The following is a 24,077-nucleotide window of genomic DNA, read 5'->3' as shown; positions in this document are numbered from 1 at the left end:
TCATGTCTTGTGCTTCCTATTGCTTGTCTCTTTCCCTGCGGGTCTAATGAGATACCTTACAGCTGAGCCTTTTATCTAAAACATTGTTAAAGTTAATGTTTTGCTGGATGGGGAGTCAGGGAAGTTTACGCTACATCTGACTGTGATCTCGCTAATGGGAACTCACACAGCTCTGAGGATACTTTGATATATGGGTGGTATTATTCTGAGCTACTGCGATTTGGTTGTCACAAAGCCATGAGACAAACATTAATTAAAGCACAATCCTTCCCTGTTCAGTTCGATCTGCTTCAAGGATTCATATTTCCCTCAGAGAGTTATAATCTAATGCGTCTACACAATATTCACCCTTGGATATCAGGCAGTGAGATAATGTTTCAGGCTTAGCAAAGCCTCTGTGGGATTGATAAAGATCCAAATTCCAAATGGAGTTCGACTGTGTAGGTGGTGTTACTTTTGATTAATTTGTAGATTTAAACAAACACTGCCAGAGGCCTTTCGTCACAGCTCAAAAGTGGAGAAAAATCGTGTCAGGGGGAAAATGCCCCCCCTCCCCAAGACAGTCTTAGTCAGCACTTTACTTTCAGTACAGAAAACAACTGCACTTGTAAAAGGAGTAGACACAAATGCAAGGCTGTAAAGCTTCCTCCTAATCAGCACAAGATGTTTTTTGGTCTTGTGGAGAAGGATCAAGGGAGATAGAGGCTCCACAGAGGTGATAGAAACAAGCTGGTGGTTCGTCTTGTCAGGGGAAAGAGGGCAGGGTGCTATCGTCCAGCTGGGTGTAGGTGGGCAACACCACAGTGAAGTAAACAGTGCAGTGCAGCACACAAAAAGCATGCAATTATACAGAAAGTTTTGGTGGGAGGTTGTTGGAGGACAGTGCTGTTTCGTTTCAATCAGGAAAACTTGTGCCAAAATGTGTCAGCAAGTGAAGTGTGGTACTCAACACTGATGTGTGAAAATACAAACGTGGTGCGAAATCTGCTACTGCGCTGATTCTGTTTTTGAACGTACTTCATTAGCACAAGACAGGTGGCAGTGTGGGTGTGGCTCGGACCGTACTGTCTTGTTTACATTTTTGTGTTGCATCTGACACTGACTTACAACATGACCTACAACATATTTGCAACGGTGCACTTGTAATGTATTACATCAAAAAAGGAACATCGACCAAATAACTGTATGTGTGCCCAAATTTCAAATGCAATGTTAATGCAAATCCACTCATTTGAAACCTACTGACTAAAACATCCATTGCACGTCTGCCCGCCCTGGGTGAGGGAACCCTCCTCTGTTGCTCACCCTGAGGTTCCTCCCATTTTTTAAAGGTTTTTCTGGGAGTTTTTCCTTAGTCGATGTGAGGGTCAAAGGGCAGAGGATGTTGCTATGATGTTATGGGAAGACCTTTGAGACATGGTTGCGTCATGGTCCCATGTTTTGGTCCCAAAAAAAAATAAAGCAAAAATGTATCCCCTCAACTGCAATCACGTCTCCGCTCCTGAGAAACTGAAATTTCATGTACTCCAAAGAGTTAAAGCAAGGCGTCTATACGCCTTGCTTTAACTCTTTGGAGTAAATATGACCTGGATGACTGAGAACCTCCACAGACATGAAATTTCATGTATTCACAATGAGTGCTTGAATTTTGAATAAATATTCCAGTAGAGAGCAGAGAGTTATATCAGTCTGAGGCCCGTTTAAAGAAGCGCTAAAAAGATGCCATCACTCATGTGTGCAGCCCTTCATCAGCTGATAATACCTATGATCCATTATTCAGTGCTCTGCTCCATCTCCTTCCTAGCTTGATGGCACTGGTGGTGGTAGTGGCGATGGTGCGTGTGTGTGCGGAGGGGCTGAAACTTAACAATGCAGGACTACAAATTGGTTGGTGCTGCAGTGTCCAGACTGCAGTCCTGACTCTTTTTAATACTACGGATGCCTTAATATGATCCAACAGGTTATACCTAACCTAATGTGCTTCAACCAAATTTTTTGGGGTATTTGACAGACCATGGCAGTAAAGTAAGACTCTGATAGGAGTATAATTTGGACCCAGTCCTCCACTTGGTTTTTTTGAGTGTGAGTGTGTGTGTGTGTGTGTGTTTTAATTCATGGTTTTAAAATGCTCCAAAATTGGTGGAAATCTTCTGTCCTTTTGTTGTAGATCTTTGTTGTAGATGTGGGTGCAGTTTCGAGAGAAGTTCAGGGTTGTCGAGGTACACACAGTTCACTGCACAGTATATTCACAAACTCACTACCTTTGTTGTTGTTGTTCATCTGCAGAAATCATCATGTTGGCTGACTCACTGAGAAACAGTTTAAGAATTGATGTTCAGTCAGACCGGTAAAGACTGACGCCACCTGGACACACACTTCAAATTCAACAACTTGAGGTTCATCTTTAGAGCAGCTGCCTGAGGTGGTATAGCATTAGAAAGTTTAAACACTGAACAACATAAAGACAGTAAACATCTCTTTCCAAACACATTATCCCCTGGGAATATCTTAACAAACTTGACATACCGAGACACAAAACAAACAAAGGAGAAAAAAAACTAATTTGCATTCACTGCAGGGTTTGAATATGGAGCGTGGAGAGGGTAAAAGCACTGGGAGTCAAGTGAAGTAATGAAAATTAGCAAGCAGAGCTGCTTGCTGCCTCGCTATGTGGATTCTCTCCCTAAAGAAATACAAAAATAAACAGTGAAAGTAGTGAAGCATGTAACTCCCAAAGAGCCTTCTGAGCTGTAAAGTCCCACACATTCAATAACGACTCTTCACCATAAACCACACCCTTATTACTACACATCAAAGCGAGCTACACAAACAACACACTGTGTGCTTATATTGGCAACCTGACATGTCTGACAGTGGTTAAATAACAGGACAGGGTGACATTTACTTTACCGCAGATATGAACAGCCAGGCGTGAAAATGAAACCATCAAATGTACACATTATTCCAGAGAGAACATGAGGAGTTATGTGTCTCCCTTGGCTTCACTTGTGGTGTCGGCTGATGACGCAATGTAATACAGGATTTAGGGGAAACAGAAGTAAGGTAAAATTTGACATTTGGTTGCCATATGTGTGGTTTGTTTACGTTCATCATAAATACTGGGCTTAAAACACGCAGACGAGGTTATCTCAGACTGAGCTCATACAGGAAGTCCAGTTTGAGCAATACAACCATGAGTTTTTAGGGTTCATCCGATGTCAAAGCACTAATGTATGAAACTGGATTTTACATCTCTGCAAAGTTATCAGGGCGACAATCATTTCATCCAACAATCACAAAACAAACTATTTACTTTACAAAGTACTATACAATTGCACGTAACTGAGTGGCTAATGGAATGTTTTGTGGCAAAAGTTTTGACTTTTTTGCTTGACAATCCTTGATAATTTTGTTTTTTCTATAGCATTCTCACTGAAATTAATGAGCGAGATCTGCATATTGGTGTAAAAACAAAACTCACTACAGATGATACTTAATAACTTATAACTTAAATAACTTAAGTTGTTCACAGTGATCGAGCCATGGATCTACACCAATTTCATTTTCTTCAGATGATGAGAAAACACACCATTTTATCAATTTTGAAACATTTGTCCAAAGTGTGTTTAACATATGTGAATTAAACCCATGCAAAGTATTAAGATTAACACTTACTGTAAATTTACATGACAACAGCAGGGATTACGAAATGTCTGGAACCTAAAACTCAGATTACAGACATGGCTGAAAAACCTGCTCTGAACCATCTCTTTGGAAGATAACAAACAACAAAAACACAACCGTTAACAGCCACAAGCTGACAGAATGTCTGAACTAGCACAAACGGAATCTTTCACGAATAAAAGAAACAGTGGTGAGACTTGAACTCAGTGATACCAAAATGTTCCCACAGTTTGTTACAACCTCGCCTTACCCCACCTTACACTGAAGACACGTTTAGCAGAGAGGCTGTTTATTCTGTGTTAATGATCTGGAGAGGTGATACAGTGAGTCACAGCAATTCAGGGCGTCAGACAGTCTGCTGTTAAGGCCACTGTTTTAAACCCACATGTCAAGGTGAGATGACTCTGTTGTTGGAAATTGACATTCTGGCACCTGTTAACCCAAACACAGACTGACCTCAAAACAATCTCTTCATGGGATTTCTTCAGGTCTATAAAGTAGGAAACGTGATGGAAATTAAAACCGAATTAACAGTGATTCACCCAGTTGCGACCAAGAAGAATTCAATCCATCTTAAAACAACTTAGTATAGTTAAATAAACGCTATTTTGGATTGAATCTCTATGCATATTTGGATAATCAGAAAGACAAGTAGCCAAACATCTGTTGAATGACCCTCAAGAAAAAGTTCTTACTTCCTTTCTTCACAAGAGTTAGACAAAAAAGATTAATGCTACTCTCAAGCTTGTATGGTAAATATCAAGCTGAAGCCATCAGCCTATTATCTTAGCAGAAATATCTGAAACAGCATCTCTAGCGCTCACCAATTAGCACATTATGCCTCATTTGTTCAGAAACAGGGGGTTTGTCTCTTCATTTCCTGGAGGTTTGCAGAGATTACAAGACTCCATACTAGCAGCTTCTCCACTGTTTCTAGTCTTTATGCTAAGCTAAGCTAACATGCTGCTGTTTTATATTGAGCAGACAAACATCAGAATGGCATCAATCTTCTCGTTTATAAAAAAATAAAATAAACAAATTAAAAAATTACCTGTCTTAACTATTTTTCTGGAAACAGTCACAAATCATTTCCATAAAAACAAATCAATTGTAAGTGAGACTGAGAAACCTGTTTCTACACAGAAAATAACAGACTGTAGTGTATTTAACAGGAGACAGGAAATTTAGTAGCCAATCACTAATTGAAAGAGACCAAACATGTTGACAGAAGCAGTCGTGTCAAAAAGATAAATCATGACACAATATAACGTGTTTACCATCACAGATATACAGTGATATATGGCTTTGTGAAAGTGTCTTTAGGTATGTTTTTCCTTCAGGTGGACACTCAGTTCCAGTTTTGTGTGTCTTTCTTCTGTTAAAGCTCCTTCACACCAGAAGAAACAAGTCTTTAAATCCATTCAGCTCACTGCTGGGTGGAAGATTTCAGCTCTACCGTTTCTGCTCTCTGAATATCATCAAGGCTTTTCTCATGTCAACAAAGTGTTGGTGGAAGGTGAGGCAATGTGTCTGTGTGCATGTGTGTGTGTGCGTGTGTGTGTGTGTTGAGTAATGGCAGCAGTAACTGCAGGGTGTTTGTGCTGAGGGCTGCTTTTCCATTCTGCAACAACAAATGAGCCTAAGAGAGTGAGGGAGGACATGTTTGCGTGATGGTATGTGTGCGAGCACATAAGCGTAAGTGTGTGCATGTGAATTGCATGTGTTTATGCCTTAGTGTGTTTACAACTGTATCCCTACATGAACACTGTGTGTGTGTGTGTGACTGTTTACAGCTGACGATCAAAGCTCCCTCCCCTCCGTGCTGAGAGACGTGGGGCTGTGGACCTGAGATGATTAGAAGCCACAGGAAAAGTTAACGAGCTGTCTAAGCCCAGGCGGCCGCCATCATTATGACAGAACGCCTCGGTGCTGTGCACAAGCCAAAGTGCCATAACAAGGGGACAAGGGCGATGCTTTTCATTTACGCAGACACAAACACGGGCCAAACCCGGCTATTAATCTCCAACAGGCCCACCAACCCCTTGGAACGGTGGGAGGCCTGGTTAATTTCCTGTTCTGGTCTCTCTGAGGTCAAATTTAAGAGGATCCAGTCCCACGCAGAAGGTAGATGAACACCTGAGGGCTGATCTTAATTTGATATAAAATATTAATCCCAAAGGCCCCTCCTAGTCTTCTTTTTCATTACCAAACATCCTTCCTTCTGAGGAGATTTATAATTGCTCCAGGGAAGCAACCAAAGAGTATTTTTAGGTGCAGCTCCACAGAGGACTTTATCAATTCATTTTCTTTATATTAGTTGGCTTCCTTACTAGACAGGACGGTTTTACTGTGTGAAAAGCCATGTTGTGCTGCAGCTGCGCTGATTCAAACTGAGTCACAGTGACACTGGTCGTAATTACTTCAGCAGGAAGATAATGGTGGCCAAGAGTTAACTATTGCAATGTTTGCCTCTGTTCCAACAAACCAAACCAAAATGTAGCAGAACCTTAAATTAAGGATTACTGATATAATACTATATATATGATATATAATACTGATATAGAACATAAAACGTTCCATTTCTTTCCAGCGTACTTTGTATTTATGTTCGCCTATTACTGTAATTCCATGACTGAAGTTCTTAAAAAGGCTCAGAAAAAAATGGAAATTCGAATATGTACACTTTGATGACAACTGAGCAAACATGAAAAGCTCCAAAACAGTTACTGAATGGAGCTGGAGGCCAGATTTATTTGTCAAGAGAAAAAAAAAAAATATTTTAGTTGCAGTTTTGTATTTGTGTGGATGGTATATTAAAATTTCTTGACTGGTTATGAGTCATGGATGAGTCAGCAGAAACAGAAAACACAACATGCACACCCATGGTACACCCAGACAGCTGATTACACTTATTATTGGCTCCTCAGAGTTCTTTTCAGCTGTTTTGTGCAGACTGATTTCTCACTCTCCGTTTAGCTTTTGTTGCACCTGCCAGGACGGGACAAATTGCACTTTTAAGTAGTTCTCATGTAATTCCCAGCAGCATATCTCTGCCCATCTTCAACCTGAAGAGAGGTCTAATCAGCCAGCAGAAGTGAAAACATCTGTGTGGCTCAGCGGGGCTGTTAAAGTCACATCAGATGGGCTGGATGGGAGCGACGGGAAACGTTCGACTTGGAAGTGTTTATGTTATTGAACGACTTCAGGAGGTTGTGTGATTACAGAGTTTGTTGATTTAAAAACACTGTGCATTGACAATACAAGACTGCATCCATTACATTTGGACTTAGTCACACTGAAAGATGGCCTGGCTGAGGTGAGACATGCTGTTTTTTTGACCTCTGCTTCACAAAAAGCCAAGCTGGACAAATGTCAAAGCAGTTTCTCAGCTATGATTCTAACTTGGAAGCTGAAGTAAGCTCTAAGTAAACATCCTGGGTGCTATACTTCCATATAATGCAACTGTAGTCTTACATTAAACTCCACATATCAAAAAACAAGCAAAGACAAACAGAAACTCAACACAGAACCATAGAGGATGTGAGTAAACTGGTCTTTACCCTTTATGTGTAGAATCAGTGAAGTAATAGTTTAATATATGTGTGAATCACCACCTACCTCTATCTGGGAGCTGTTGTCTGTGTCCTCAGTGGACAGCAGGCCTGGGAAGCCCTCCGGCTCCTCCTGCACAGGCTCCTGGTCCTGCTCCTGACTGGCCCTGTTACTGTCCATGTTACGAGGTTTCGGGGGAAGCCATCTCCTCGACCGGTGACCGTAAAGCTTCACGTCCACTGCTGCGTCCTCATCTCCCGCCTGCCCCTGCACGTATGAGTAAGAGACCCCTGGGGAGGACATCGGCAAAACATCAGTGCATCCAAATCACCTCAGCGGCAGTAATTCCATGTTGTTACATTTACAGTGGGTCACCACAAATAAACACAAACTGATGGGTTGTATGTACAAAAATAATACAGGACAGTAATATTTTTGCTTTCACTATGGGCAGTAGGGACTACTGAAGCAATTGAACTTGTGTTGCTCCATCATAACTCATAGTCTCTGCAGATTTTTCTCATTGCTTTGGGGAGAAATCTCACCGCTTGAGACAGATGCACATTTGGTATGACTCAGCAGTGATCACACAGACCAGTGGGCCACAGTCATACAGAATCATCCCTGTCTCCGAGTCTGAGATGAGACGTCGGTGACAGGTGAAAAATGGTTGAGTGTTAATGTAAACGCCGGCTGCAGTGATCAGCCAAGCCTGAGAAAGACTAACGGATGCGGGGTGAAAAGCGGCACGTCATTATAAGAAACAATTTCTTGAATTGAGAAGAGTCAGAATAAGGAAGAAAAAGGCATCAAACAGAGCATCACATTTTCTCTACTTAAGATCTTCATCCTTCTGAAGGTGGAAATAAAGAAAATCCTTTGCTATTTGGAATCTTTTGAGCTAAACAAGTCCCTTTTTGTTCAGTCTGAGGATGCTTTTACACCTACTGTAAGCTGTTTAAACTGGTTAAAAAACTTCAGCATAAAGGTTGGCCTTGGTCTGTTTCCAAGCAACACAAATTAATCAGTTAAACTATGATATATAATAATATCGATATATAATATAATATCTCATTTTATTCCTGTTTCTACAGTCACCTGAATTTCATTTGGTCAATGTAATGATATTAATAAAAAGTGTCAGTCCAAACAGTATGTCTGATACAAAATGTCTTGGTGTGTTTGTGATAAGCCAGTACAAACATGAAGACCGAAACTTGTTTAAAAAAATGAACAAAATTACGTATTTTCAGGTGTTTAAAGTCAGTCTGACCCCACGTGACAGCTGCTTATACCGTCTGCAACAGATTCATTGCATGACATTTATTTATGGTAGTTTTCTATCTGTCCCCAGCTTCCTAGCTTTCCCTGCCAGCACAATAAATATGCATGATAAACCTGGAAACTGACAAAAACGCATGTCCTCCGCTTGCTTACAAGGGCTTCCCCTAGCACTCGGATTAGAGATGCTAAATCACCTGTATGACAGCAGGCAGAGATGGTCTGTATGTCTGTTAGTCCTGTGATGGACTGCAGACTTGCTTCCCTGCCTTCGGGCTAAAGCTCTGCATGCTTGGATAAGCCCCTGCTCCCCATGACCCTAATAGGATTAAGCGGTTAAAGACAATTAATAATGAACTTTATTTTCATAGCAGTCATACAAACACAAAGTTTACGAAGTGCTTGCATGATGTTGTAGCTGCAATTAATTTTGACTTGAGACTAGAAAAGGCTGCTGATTTCCCTACTGTTACTCTACATTTCTTTTTTATTTACAAGACAGAGGTCACTGGGTTTAACTACCACTCCTTTCCTCTCTCCCTCTTTTCTGTCACACTCACATTTCTTTCTCCTCATCGTTCTCCTCTCTCCGGGCCCCAGACCACTGGTTCTCAGGAGAGGAGGAGAGAGGCGGTGAAAGCAAGTGAAGGCGCTTCAGATGCTAATTTACCCAAAGTGGAAGCTGACAGATTCACTTTATAATGAGCATCGGCAAAGCGAGAAGCAAAGAGACCAATCTGCCCCTTTGAGGTGGGTGTTGATGTACACTGGGAGAATTTAAGAGAGCAGAAGGCACAGCACAGACTATGAAAGAGGCCTGAGTTCAGTTTGTGGATAATTGTTTTTTGGAGCCAAATAAGAACAATTAAAATGTTAATACTCATCTCAGACCATAAACAAGCCACCAATCTTGGTATAAAAAGACAAATTACAAACTGGTCACAATGAACTTATGAATAAAATTAAAAGACTTGTGTTTCAGCAAGTCTTTAATAAAGCGCTTATGTTTTTATCTTTAGTACTTCTGTGATGTTGCCTGTCTTAAAGCCATTTTGTCTTTGAATTGGTGCTAAACAGAACTTGCTTCTCGTGTGCCTTCTCACATGTTGTGCAGCAAGTAGGAATCATTTTGAAAGGATTTCAATGCACTGGCTAATAAAGGTTTAACAAAAAAAATCTGCAAAAATTAGTTAATTAGTCAATAAATGCACACTGACTCCAAAGTCTGTGGTTAATTGTGTTAAATACACTGTGATCCCAATATGGACCAAAAATACTCACTGGAGAAAAATCCGTATCAAATGGATTGGTTTTGTGTGTGGTCAGACATGTCCTCGTTTACACGTCATTGTGTTGACAGAAATGCCTTTTCAGTAAGCACTTTCATATATGTGACTGCCTAAAACCAAATGTTTTAAAAGGCTAAGAGCACCATATGAGAAAACACTGATTTGTGAAGGATACCCAGATGAGAAGGAAGCATGATGGCTCACTTGTTAGCTACTTCCATCTCTGGAAAAGAACATTTTTAATTCAAAGTGTTATTGATTAAGCCTAAAATCTGTATGGAACATCTGTTAGCATATAACCCCCCCCCCTCAGAGGTTGCCTGTTGAATAGGCTGCCACTGTGCAGTCTTGTGCATGTGCTAGCAGATCATGAGACAGAAACTGAACTGGAATCTGCTTGTCAAAATTAATTTTTAATTTATTCATTCATTAATTCAGTCAATCCATGTAGCCTGTCCTCAAATATCATTTCAGATTGTTGAATGCTGTTAGCCTGCCATGGTAGCTCTTGCAGGTTATGATCACAACCCTGCCCACACCTTTATCTCCATGTTTTCTTCCTTTGCGATGTCTCTGCTAATGGACTGACAACCTTCTTTTACTCAAGTAGCCTTTTTTTCCTGTGTTTTACTCATGCTATACGCGTGTATACGCAACCCTAAAGACTGCCAGTAGTAACTGCTGGCAGCTCTCCTGGCCGGCGATTCACTCACTGTCTCATTCACACCATACAGCTAATACTTCCTGACACTCACTCTGTCCCCAATGATCATTAGTCACACCCATGGGGACAAAGTAGTCCAGGCAAACTTCCTGTCAGTGGCAGTTATATACTCTCATCCAAGAGGCACCTAAACATCTATTTTCATCCTTTAAAGGATCTTTGTCAGTTCCTTGGTATACGTTAGAAGGCTAGCAAATCGCGGATGCTTTAAAATACACCATGACCACAACATAGGGGCCTTGAATAAATAGCTGCTGTTTTCCCAGCATGTCCCTCTATGAACAGTCATCGTGAGTCATCCTTTATGCACCTGCATGTCTCTTGCGAACAAAATCTCTGGGACTGAGGAGCAGTAGATTCGTATTATCCAGGGGAAACTCAAGCTCTTTTGTCAAGCATTTGGGAGGGCAAAGAGGGCAGACCCCTGTGGAACACCTCAAATAACCCCCCAGCAGGACAAGGCTTCCCCTCAGTGCAAGGCCGTTCCTTAGCTTTCCTGTGAAAGGAAATCTTTCTCCTTCTACTTTTCTTTCAGTGCGCCTGAAAGCCCCCACATACCTTCACCCTGACTCTGTCGAGCAGCCTTGTTGGCTGGACTCATGTCTGTCAACACCTCTGATTCACAAACACCGGAGGGACTGTAATTTGGTTCCACCTAAACCCTTTCAAGGACGTTTAGGAGGTCATAAAACTGCAGAATAAAGGTGCTGTCTGCACCCTTTCTTTCATTCAGTTTCTGCTTGTTTCCCCCTCTTTTCTCTCATACCCCACCTGACTCAGTGTTGCTGACAGGAGTCTGATACACATGACTGGCAAGTAGAGAAGGTGGGATGCTTCACTGCATTAGCGCATGCCAGTGCATGTGTGTGGTGTGCATAATTTCAGTGGAAAAGCGATAAACAAGTCACATCCCTCCACGGTTTCTTAGCCTTTCTATCTCTGGGTGTCAGAGTGCTTAATTTAGTGCCCACTGCAAGCTGCTTTATCAGTGTACCAGCAAACCCTGCCAAGCACTCTGGAGGGCCCTCTCTCTCGGGCTCTGTAACAGTGCTGACTCTATGCTGATCAACTCAACAGGGTCAGCACAGATTAATTTGGTGTAACTGTTGCCAAAGCCCATCGTTTTTCTGGGATTGAGTTAATTTTAGCTTCAGAATAGCAGAAAAATAATAATTTGTGTGATGAAAGGCTTTCTCGTTAGAACAGAACTCAGCATATTCATACATAAAAAATAGATGATGTGATTAACAACATCGCTTCAGATCATGAGAGAGAACATTGCAATTATTCCTCCATTCAGCCTGTCTTGCACTCTTCATTTAACAATGATTCATTGGGAGCATTTGTCAAGAGAAGCACTAAATCACTCTCTCATGCACAAACACACACTCACACACTTCTCAAAAACACTGAGCCTAGCAATACTAAATCTTTATACACTTTTAAGATCATTTTTTGAAGGGTCAATTCACCCAAATTACAAAAAAAAAAAAAAAAAAAAAAAAAAAAAAGTTAAAAATTCATGGCTGAAATTGGGCTGTTTATAAATGAATCGCCCATTATAATCTGTTAAACTTTCTGTCCATTAATTTATTTCCATGGGTCCAGTGGTTCTCAAAGTTTTTCATGTTACAAAGGCCTAAATTGATGCAAATGAATCCACAGACCCCCATTTGATAAGAGTGTGTCCCTCAGCTGATAAAAATTTGCTTTTAGATATTTTATTACAGAGAGTATATGAAACCCATGACCACAATAATAATAAGAATACATTCTGCGAGTTAACCACTGGTTTAATCTATAAAATTTCAGAAAACAGTGAAAATCCCAGACCGATCTTGTGTCTTTGTATAGCTCGGTTTATCTACCAAGCTAATAGCTAATTTGCACCACAATGGAGTGATTGTTTCATCTTTAAATGAGCCAGCATTCTAAAAAGAAACCAAAATATAAATAATCTTTTTAAAATCTAAAGTAAACAAATGAAGGTCGATGCATGATGTTGCCATGTTTGACGCTGACTCACCAACAAGCAGAAAGGTTTCACACTGTGGTTTACAAGGCAGATTTAATAAACTGGATCTAATGGGAGATGGCTGCTGGTTTCATCTTGTGATGGACAAAATGTGAACTCTTGAAAAGCCTCTCTTCCTCTTGCTCTGTGTTAATAGTTAATAGATTAAATGCAGCAAAAAAAAAAAAAAACAATATGTGCTTTTTCAAATTAACTAAATTCTTTGAATGCACAGCATGTGTGATGCCAAGTAATCCAACTGCAGACCCTTTAAATCTCTATCCCCTGGGGTTGGGACACATCAACCATTACTGCTGCCTCCACATAAAGCACAATCCACAGAAATTACAGACATGCAGCTGTCTGAAATTATTATGCAGTGCAAAGTGTGCTTTTCTGACCTGCCATAGCTTGCTTTTTACACATTCTCTCCTAAAAACACAGCCTGTCATTAAGCAAACACATAAAGTCGAAAAGCTGATTGCAGGAGAAAGTTAAACACAGGCAGACAGAGAGGCTGCACCTGCGAAAGAGTTCCAGTTTCAAACAGCACTCATAAAGTGGTGGGCAGCGTGATAAAAGGGACATTTTGAATAGATTAAATGTGAGATACGTGTAAATCTCAGATAATCGCTGCATAAGACAAGTGAACACTGAAAATTAAATACTGCAGGAGTGTGCACATGAACAAAAAAAACAAAACATTCTTCTTACAGGAAGGTCAGTGAAATAAAACACCAAGTTTCCCTGCTAAATCTATGGAGACTTTCCACCCAGACAGAAGCATCAAGTGAGTGTTCTGCCTGTCATGAACGCCCCATTACACCAGAGATTTTGTTTTGCCAACAATTAGTCACATCTTTCCATGTCAAAGCACTACGAGACAAACATCCCCTGAGGTTGGATACACAGAGAGACTTGTGTGTCTTTCTAAAACTTGCCTCATAAGTCTTTCTATTAACTGGCTTATTGGGGATGTTTCATTGTAAATATTACAGTGTAATACCTACAATGCTCACTTCAGCAATCCCAAAGGTGGATCTAGACAAAGCACAGAGACACATTTGAATTTTAGCAAAAAAAAAAACACCAGAGGACCTCTGCTCTCAAATGTGCCATGTATAAGTATATAAGAATATATAAGAAATGCTCCTGGCAGTGCCAGAAACAGTAAACACAGTTAACAAGGAAAAAAATGATCTCTAACCTCTAAATAACTGTGTGCAGCAAGCAGATGCTTCTTGTCTGCCACCCAAATGAGAAAAGAGGCAGGTGCGAGAGGGGGGCTATAAATAAAAGTCAATTTTTGAACTCTGAAAGTGCTAATTACAGTCTGAGCATGGAAGGAGGGGCATTCATTAGGAAGTTAATATTGCATTCGCTGTGCCCATGGTTACATGGCACCTATGAGGAAGACAGGTGTCAGGACTGCATGTCATAAAGGATAGGAGGGAAAGGCTGAAGGGGAATTAGGCGGTAGAGAGTGTCTGGCTTCAGGTCCAGTGGTTCTTAATCAAGGATTTAACCTTGAGGAACATAATTGTTCCTGAGGAGGGCCTTGCTGAAAATTGCTAATTTCCCTCCTGAGCGTCTGCTCAAAACAACTAAATACACTGGACACAAAATCCAAGCAGTCTAGGCCACAAAGCACCCAGTTACATACCCAAGCACACTGTATCAAACCCCAAAACACAGGGTATAAAGTGCTGGAGTAAACCATCATGGAGTCTGCTGTCACCGCCGTGGCTTTCTTTATGTAATTGGTGGTTGTCTTGGCTCCGGCGTTGGTCAGTGTAGGAAGTGTATACAAAAATGCTTTGGCAGGGACACAAACAGACAGGCACAGAGGGCTGCAGGCAGTCAGGAGACAGCGGGATCACAAAGAGTGTGTGCTTCCTGAGTGACACAGGCGCTTAGGAATTCAGAATTCCAGTCAGGCACAGTGTCTGTCTCACATTTCAGAAGATTGAGTGATATACTGTAGGACTATGAAGCGCTGCTGTTGGCTCTCATTCCACTTTTCAAATTTAAGAATGAGCAGCATGGCCCAGAAGCCCCCGAGGCCTTGAAGCGTTCGTGAGAGAGCTCAGACCTGGCAGGCGATGTATCATTGGCCACTGGACCTCCTTTAACCGATTATTTCTCCTCCCTCCAGCGCAGCCCATTACCTGTGGTAATATTACTGTGTTCGCACAGGTCAGCGGCTAGCCGTGGCCAAAACCATCACCTGCGCAAAAAACTGCCTAAATCTCTCCATGAAAACACAAAATCTGTCCTTTCAGTGTTCCCACAGTCCTCTTAATGCTTGCTTAACAGACCTTAAAATTGGAAAAGGTGACATCTGTACCGGTAAATAGAGGGGAAAAGACAGGACAAAGGCCTGCACTTTTATTCTGACATGCCACATCACAAACAATACCCTTGTTTTTATCCTGCGGGTTCACAAACTCTTCAGCTGAGCTTTTGATGGAAAAACGCCTACACAAGGAACATCGGAGACGTACTTGACACAGTTATCGTTCTTTTGGCCATTGCACCTCTCCAAGAGTTGATCCCTCCATCATTTGGGGTCATAAGATCAATGACTCACTTGTGCCTTGTATACACATAAAAATGGCGGCGCCCATGTCGGCTGCAGCTGCTTTGGCCCACGGTAGTCTCGCCAAACTAAGACAAAAATCGGTACCAAGAACAGTGGAATCCCTACAAAAAAACTCTTTGGAACACTGCTAAACCCAGGTGCGACCGTCAGTTCGTGCTTTCACTGCGTGGATCCAGCAGCTTCGAGTCAGTAAACACCAAAGCACTTAGCACCCTACGCAACCTCGGACTGCCATGCCAACCGGACCCAGCGGCCTGTGGAGCAGCGGAGTTCCATACCAGCACAGGCCGCCCTAGGGAGCGTTGGAGAAGGTGCGACAGAAAACAGAAGCGCGGCTGTCGTGCTGGGCTAGCAGCAAAGCTAAGGGTTAACCCTTTCAGACCTCCACTTCCATCCATCCTGCTCGCCAACGTACGCTCTTTAGAGAACAAATTGGACTACCTACAGTTAGTTATATAACTGATAATTATTATTATTACATTATTGTTATTATTTTTCTTTAGCAGTCAGAAAAACTTGACTGATCAAACTGTGCAGCAAACATCAATAATAGAACAAACCTTTCGTGACTGTCAAAGTAACACAAGTTATACTGTGCAAACAAGAACCGCTAAGGTGAAGTTCAACATGGACATATTAGTGATGCTAATATGTACACAAATGTAGGCTAAAGTAACAGAATAGAATAAATTACAGCTTTCTAATCGCTGCTCACCAAAAATTTAAAGAAAAATAATTCTACACACCTAGACTCTTCCACTATAATGACTTTTAGTCACTTAAAATACATTGATCAAGATGAGTGCTATAGGTTATTCTAAAAGCAATCGATCTGAGAGGTGACTCAAACAAACAGTGGTGCACGTGTCAGAAACAGCATGCCTGTGCCAGGCAGTGCCGCTTTAACTGAAGACTGATTCCCTGTGAGACAGACCGACTGTGTGTGTGGGTGTGTGGGTGTATGAGACCGCAGCGTGTTCAGTGTTTATGTGTATGTGGGTGATTTGTCCTGCAGGTGGAGATTGATTGACTGAGTGTGAGTGTGAGTGTATTAACTATGTTTTTTCCACTTTCTTTCTGGACCGAGGGCTCCAGGCGAGGCCAGACGGGGCCCTTGGGCCTGTCCTCGTCGTTCCTGCTAATCCATCAGCGTCACTGAGCCCCTCGCCCTTCCACCCTGTCAAACCTCTCCACACTCCAATGTTCTCTAAGCTGAACACTGTGTAAACACACCGAGACAGGTTGAACTCTTAGCCCAATGGACCTGTCATTTCCCACAGTTAAAAAAGAGAATCTAGCTGTCTGGGGAGTGTGAAGGGCCCAAGAACTATCATATGGTATGTAGATACAATTCATGTTCCTATGTTCATGTTTTGAATTTTCTTTTTGATTGAAATTACCCCCTTTTGACTCATCCTCATCAAACAGAATGGCTTCTGTTATGTGTTATTGTTCAAAGAAGAAAGAAACATCAGCTGATATTGGTATCAACTTAAATATCCATCCCCATTGTTTCTCATAAAGTTGCATCCTCCTTTCTCAATAGCATCTGATTCGGTATGTCAGAATCAACCAACAACACGTACTGTGGTTGTCAGACTCCACAGTTCTTTTTCCAGCACTAAAGGCAACCCTCATATCCACTTATGAAATTCCACATAATCAAGCAATTTGCTTCAAATACTTAACATGTGAGTAATATGTGGCCTCTTAAATAAAAACATGACTTGCACATGTTTTTCTAACAGATCTGGACAGTGAGCAGATGAAAACATATAAGCTGGATTTTATATGTTCTGCAGTAAAAGACCTTTAAAATAACTGTTAAAACATATAACAGATTACTTAAACTTACTTGCAAATCACATATCCTCCCACCTACAGCCTGCAGGCACACACTCTTACAAATCAGCAACAAAATACGCTGAAAATCTACAGCACCAACATCTTAGAGGCACACTGGGAAACAGATTCCAGCCTTTCCTCTTATGCTGTATGTACTGAGCAAGCTCAGCTGCCAAACCAATCCCAGCACATCTCTCTGACAAACTGTGAGCCACATCCAAGTCACATGGAGTCTGTAATTGCTTCAATATCTTCCCATTCATCGATGGAGACTTCAGCCACTCACAGGAAATCAATATTAAACATTGTTTACAACACAACCTCCTCGCCTCAGTGGGAATTTTGCTGTGCAGAATGAGACCTTCAGATCAGTGTGCCACCAAACAGATGGCTGATTCCCTCCTAAAATCCAATTACAGAAGAGATTGTGTATGTTGAAAAGTGTATCTCATGAAGACTTTCAAACATCCATTCAATCAGTTATGAACACAGTCAGCCAATTAAATAACAAGATTTCCTCTTTGAATATTTCTAATTATGCAGATTTAGCTTAGTAGAGGAAATATTCCATATGAGCTTTGCTTCGTTTCTTTTCTGACAGGACACGTAAAAAGCACAAAGATTTCTCTGCTTGTCAAAGCATGCCAGCTTAATTAAATTAATTAAAAACACAATTCAACAGATTTCTCATTTATTTCACTCTTCCCAGTACAGTAATTATAATGGCGCCTAAAATGATATGAGCGACTGCAGGAAAATGTGCAGCAGACTTGAACAATCTAATAAACAGTTCAGCAGTTCAGTTAAATTTCTTTGGTCAGAGATGATTTCCTCAGGAATTACGCTGCTCAGTGTGATTTTAATTGCTTTCTTGGAGATAAGATGTCTAACTAGAAGGTCTTTCAGGAATTAGAGTCAGAAAGAAAGGCAGACCAGTCCTGCTGAAATGTCTGAGATGAGTTTATTGGTCAGGTGACTGGGGTTGAAATAAAATGGGAAAAGGTCTTCTCGTTCGGACAGCAATTGTCTCAATGTGCCAACTACAAACTGTCCTGCCAAAATATTTACAATTAAGTGAAAACTTGGAAATAACCTTTTAACCAGATTTATTTTAACTAGAGCACTTATCCACTGTGAATCGTTGAACTTGTTTGACAGAAAACTAAATATACAGGTCAGGCTACTGCTGACTGTAAAATAAAGTGAATGACATGGGAGACCTTAAAAACTGAAGCCAAAACATCTCAAATGCCCCCTGGTGGTTGGCTCCAGTACAGATCTGAATCCTGCACCCTCCATATTAGCGGGGGACATGGGCCAAACTAAAAACTAGCATCAGCATACATTCAATATTTATAACTGACAATATTTTATTGAGGATTCAATCATATTTTGCTATCTGTAGCTACAGAGTCTGGGTAGATTTGGGTGTTTGATCATTCAGGAAAACGTCAGCGAGCTTTAGTTTGGCATACAGACCAGAACAGGGTTAACAACAAAGCTAACTAACAGATGGCAAACAAGCTAGCTTGCAGAAACGTATTTATTTATTTTTTTAATGACTAAATAGAATAAAGTAGGCTGCAGACAGCAACAAGAGCGCTAGCATGTTCCCAGCTTGCAAGTTTTTATTTATTTTATCCATGGCCATTTTAGCCATGGCTACCTACAGTCATTCACCAACTAGTCCTGCAAGTAGTCTCGTACCACTATTTCATTCATATCCTCCTGTTACTCAGAAATGAATGTTCAGATGTTGCTGTACCGCTGCTGATCTTCCATAAACACACTCCTAATAGCACGTGGCACGTGGAAAGTCTTTGTTTTGCTATTTCCTGGCGTGCATGCTTGTGCCTGCCTCTTCACCCTCGGGCGCAAGTTCTCACTGGACAGCCGCTTGTGTCGATGACCTCAGCGGCATGTTGACACCGTGCTGTCAGACTGCTGCTTGCGCTGACATGCCTGTTTGTGCTAAAAGCCCCTCAGTGTTAATGAATGGTGAAATTAGCCAGCCACCATGTTTCTGCTTCTGTCTGTGGTTATATCGATCCCTCAGACATGCTTGTTGATCTGTGCCAAACATATATCTGACCCCTGTAGAGGACACAGGCATAATTGCTCACTTTAGGACTGATGGCACAATTTGTCTTGTACAGCTGAGCGTGGCTGCACTGAGTCTTTAATAGAAACAGACAGTTCAGCGCCCTCTGACAAACAGCCTGGGAGACACTGGGTTTGAATGCAAATGGGATACACTTGTGCTAAAATATCCTCCAACTTTTCTCTGCTTTTTCTTTGTCCCTCGCTGCTTTTTTCAAAGGTAGTCAGTCTGGATGAGGATTACTTTGCTGCTCCTGAGGTGACGATGAAGAGGGGAGGAGGAGCGGCTGTTTTGTTATTTGGGTAGACAGATGGATGTACCTTGGCAGTCTCAACCCACACTTACCAACCCTCATGACTTTCCCAGGAGGACAACTACTAACACTGCCTTTGTTTTGGCTCAGAGTCAGCATCTCCTAATCAGTAAATGACAAATTCATATTCACACCCATGTGCCCTGGGCTTTCTTGATTTAGAGAAAACACCGTATTGTTGGCTTATTTGAAAGGGTGCGGTGAATACTTTCCTGGGGGGAAAAACAATCTCATTTGTTGTCTTTCTACTCACGATCTACCAGTAAAAATCTCAGTGATTCACATATTATACCTTGCTTGTTTAATTTTTACATACATTGCCAAGAAGCTTAGTTAGAAAAAAATAGGCAGTAAGCAAAAATGTGAATGAGCTTATTTCCTAAAATGTATTTTGAAAGTGCCAAAAAGGCTGAACTCTATAGTTTTAAAAGCTTTTCTTTATTAAAATAAACTAAGATACAGTTTTGCGGTAGACTGCACAGCAGAACTGTTGGAGAATCTTGACATTTCATGGGAAAGTCAAGCCTCAAACCCACTCTGCCTGAAAATCTCCCTGTTTTGGGACTTTCAAGTGTGACTATGCCTCAGGGCCCCCTCTTTCCTCATGCCATGCTTCTGGGCACACTGCCATCAGCATTGGGCCCCATGTTCTGCCTCTCTGGGCTTCATTGATCAAACTCAGGGGCCCACAGAACTGACAGAGCCTTGGCTAGCTTCTTCAGGCAGCCAGAAGAAGGAAAGGAAAGAGCATCAACGTCTTTACCTTTTCTTAAGTAAAATCATCAATATACAATATAATGCTACAATACTACACTGCAAATATGCTAAATGCACTTAAAGTATTACGAGTAACAGTACTTGTTCAGCAAGAAAATGTGTTGAATATATGTAGAAAAAACTTTTTTAGGACTTTCATACCAATCTTTTTTGTGAAATATTAGTTTACTTAAAAGACTGAACCTTAGTAATGTTATTTAAATAAAATTTATGTAAAATGTTAGTTAGATTTTAGTTAGATTTTATGAACTTAAGCAGAGCTGAAATATTCATTTAAAGTAAAACCTCAAAACTGTACCTAAACCAGTCAATTGCACAGGATTTAGGGGCAGAAATGCAATATATACATTCATTAGTGTATAATTAAGAATTAATTAAGAATTTTTCTGTTTTTATTACCTCACAGTGAGTCTTTAATGTCTACAGAGATAGCAGGTCATCATTTATGCAACACCACAATGTTCCTACAGAAGCCCAGAACCAACAAACCACGCATCAAATACATAAAAGGTTGTGCATTTTATGTTCTCCCATGCCACTAAATCATACACGCTGGACCATTAAATACGGTACACATATAAGTGTACATAATTATATTTGCTGTATAAAGGACATATTCAAAGGCAAATGCAATCAAATAAGTGGCGACACATGAATAAAACATGAAAATCTCCCTGCAGTGATATCCTAAAACCACACAGCTCTTTTGCTAACACATCAAATGAACTGTGTACGGCTCAATTCAAGAACTGAAGAGAAACCACACTGGCATTCTGCCTGAGTATTTTTGAAGATGATATGTCAAGATAGGAGTGAAAAACGGGTACCAAAAACAAGGCTGCCTCAAAAGACTTTGGCTGTCACAGGTCAATATGCCAACGGTAGGTTATGATGAAGAAGGGGAACAGAAACAGGGGAGCTGAAAGACCCGCTATGCAGTGCTGGGAAATGCCCTGAGGGGGCTGAACGATGGGCTGAGCTGCTGTACCTGGAGCTGCAGCAGACGCTATCCTCCAAATTCACACCTCTTGTCTCTGAGGATTAAACCACAAGAGACTGCCAGGGGCTTTACAGGCAGAAAACACAGGCTTTATTATGCTGAGACACACAGGGAGGCCTATGCAGCACTGTACCTGACAATTCATCTTTTCCTAAATAATTGGCGAGTGTCACAATGAGCGGCCCAAATTCGTCAAGAGCCAATGATTAGTATGAAGTAATGATGGCCATTTGGGCAGCGGTTTTAGAAATCCATCATCTGTTTCAACATGTCTCAAGAGGAATTTTGTCCTTGGAAATAGAAGACAAAGTTTGTTGTTTGACAATGAAAATAATTACAGCATTAGCATACCATTACAGGCTGGCAGGTAGACAACAAACCAGCAAGACTTCTATTGGTCCTGGTCCAAATGTAGCCATAATATCTGGCAGATGAGATTAAATCTCTTTCTCTAATTGATTTCCTATCAGATTCTCGCTGGAATTCACTTATTACGAAAAATGATTAAAAAAACATCCATCAAAATGGAAAAATGCAAAACAATATTTTGGAGCTTAAGTATTTCAGTTTCAACGGTGTTAATCTCAAGCAAAAAAAAAAAAAAGTCGGGATTCATCTTTTACACCAGGTTTCATCAAAAGTAGAGACAAAAAAAATCTAACAAACCCACAGTGGGACTGGAGCCAAGTAGAAGCTAGACTGGGCGCTTTGTCTTGGATAAGAATGTTTCTGCAACATATTTTCTGTAGACCACTAGAGGTGCAGACATCAAGGACAGGTAGGTTTTGTTTAGACCTGTCCTATAGCAGCACATGACTGACACTGAGTAAAACTGCAAAACGACACTTCTTGCTCAGAGACTACACGAGCAGGCATGTGCTGCTGTGATTATGACCCTGTCAGCTGGGGAACTGGGTCACTGCCCAGACACAAACCTGCAGAAACACGTTGGAGACAACTCTGCGGCGTCTCTTGATATCGTCAGCAAAGTGGAGAGAATGACCTTGACTATGAAGCTTGTCCTTGTCTTGAAATACATTCAGAATATCTGCTTGTTGACTCCTATGTTCTGTGTGACAGCTGACGTTGCGGGCAACTGGTTATTTCAGACGAATTATCATTAATCCAGAGTGATGGGCACCTGCACAAACACACAAGAACTTCTGCAAACAACTGCACATGGTGCAAAAATGCTTTTCACTCATTCATATGTGTAATTAAATGCAGACAAGTTTGTGACTGTGTTTGATTACCATGTGACCTTCTAAGGTAATTGAAGGACTCACTACATGGAGAACTTCGCATCCAAATTATTTGCTAAGCTACGATTTTCATTAAAGCCTTGAAGCATGAGGCCTTTTTGCAAAGCCAACCAATGGCACAGTTTTCCACTATTTTTACCAGCCACTGCAGTTTTCCACATAAAACAATTCAGAAGTAGCATATACCAACAAAAATAATTTCCCCAAATCACTGTTACTCTGACATCAGCTTAGCACAATCACTAAATTCTTTTGAGTCACAGTGTTTCATAGCTAAATTAAGAATTTGAAATATGATCCCGTTTATCGCAGAACAGTAGAACAGGACTAAGAGTCCACAGCCATGCTAGAAGCTCTGTGAGGCTGTGGTTAAAGCACAGCGATGCTTTAAGCTAAATGCTATTGTGAACATGCTCACAATGACAATATAACATGTCGATGTTAAGGAGGTAATGTTTATCATGTTCAACATCTTAGTTCACCATATTATCATGTCAAGATTTGCCACTTAGCACTGAAAAGTACAGCTGAAATTGATGGAAGTGTCAGTATTGGTGTGACAGTGAAATTCTGACTCAACGGTAGAGGAAAAGCTCAACACAAAAGTGATAAGAAATCATCCCAAGGGGAACATGACTGTGTTTACCAAATTTAATTGAAAACATAAATATCAATCTAATGGTGGCGCTAGAGCAAAAGTCATCTCCAGGTTCCATCGTCTAGGGATCATCTACGGCTGCTCAAAATGTCCTGAAAGGAAAATTATTTATGTTTTCCACCCCCACTGGAAAGTCAGAGCTGGAAGGGAACTCTTGCTCAATGACACTTTGGCAGGACAGACGCTAGTTGTGCCCAGAGCTTGAACACAGTATTCTTTTTCCTTTCTCCCAGTACAACTTCAACACAGGCATGATGCCACCCTTTCAAAAACCTGTGCAAGTACACTTTATTTATAATGAAACACCTACATTCTCTGTGCTATTCAATAAAAAATGAATGACCACATTCCTGACCAAAACAGCTGAGGCTATCCAGAGCTCAGGAAAGGCCAGGATGTTTGGTGACTAACATAAGCTTTCACATCTGCAGGAGAGGAAAAGGGGAGTAGTGGAAAAAAACAAGACATCTGCACAAAATTCTGCATGTTTTTTAAAAAAAACCCCTCAGCTTTTCATGACAACAGTTCAGGCTCTGTAGCGTGGGCTCCATTTATGTTCATGGGAATGTGTGTGTTTGTGTTTACCAAAGACAGAGTGAAGGAGTAGAAGCTAGCAGGATCTCAGAGATGGCGAAAGGCACAACTGAATTTATATCACAGAGGTGAGGGAATAATGCTGACATATGAGAAAGAGTAAAAGGCTTGCTCTGCTAACAAGCTCACGATAGGAGGTTTGAGCCTGAACTTTGGCCTCTCCAACTCACTGCGCAGTCCAAGCAATGCAACACTGATTCTGCTTCTCTTCATGCGACCTTTTAAAAGTTAGAGCCATTAAACATTTATTTCACAGAAAGTTGCTGTACTGCATCTGTGCTTTCATGGATCGCAAAATCAGCTCTTGCAGCTGAGTCGAGGTTGAGTACACTGGGGCCGAGAGGAAGCTGGTGTCGCTCCAGCTGTTGGACCGCAGAGTCA

The 24,077-nt window shown here is 41.1% G+C and overlaps 1 protein-coding gene across 3 annotated transcripts in view; it reads right to left on the bottom strand.

Annotated features, from left to right (window-relative positions):
* The window catches only part of plxdc2b (plexin domain containing 2b), an 84,281-nt gene that overhangs the window by 44,668 nt on the left and 15,536 nt on the right, over positions 1–24,077 (bottom strand). For 2 of the 3 annotated variants that reach the window (XM_046371074.1, XM_046371075.1), the window contains exon 2: positions 7,303–7,526. In XM_046371074.1, coding sequence (XP_046227030.1) covers positions 7,303–7,526 — 224 coding nt within the window. Of the gene's footprint in view, positions 1–7,302; positions 7,527–8,714; positions 8,837–24,077 lie in introns of all 3 variants that reach the window. The other variant, XM_046371076.1, reaches the window with a different exon arrangement.

Source organism: Scatophagus argus, chromosome 18, assembly GCF_020382885.2.
Source record: "Scatophagus argus isolate fScaArg1 chromosome 18, fScaArg1.pri, whole genome shotgun sequence".
NCBI classification, from domain to species: Eukaryota; Metazoa; Chordata; class Actinopteri; family Scatophagidae; genus Scatophagus; species Scatophagus argus.
Note: the sequence above shows the minus strand (reverse complement) of the source record. Positions and strands in the feature narration are given on the sequence as shown.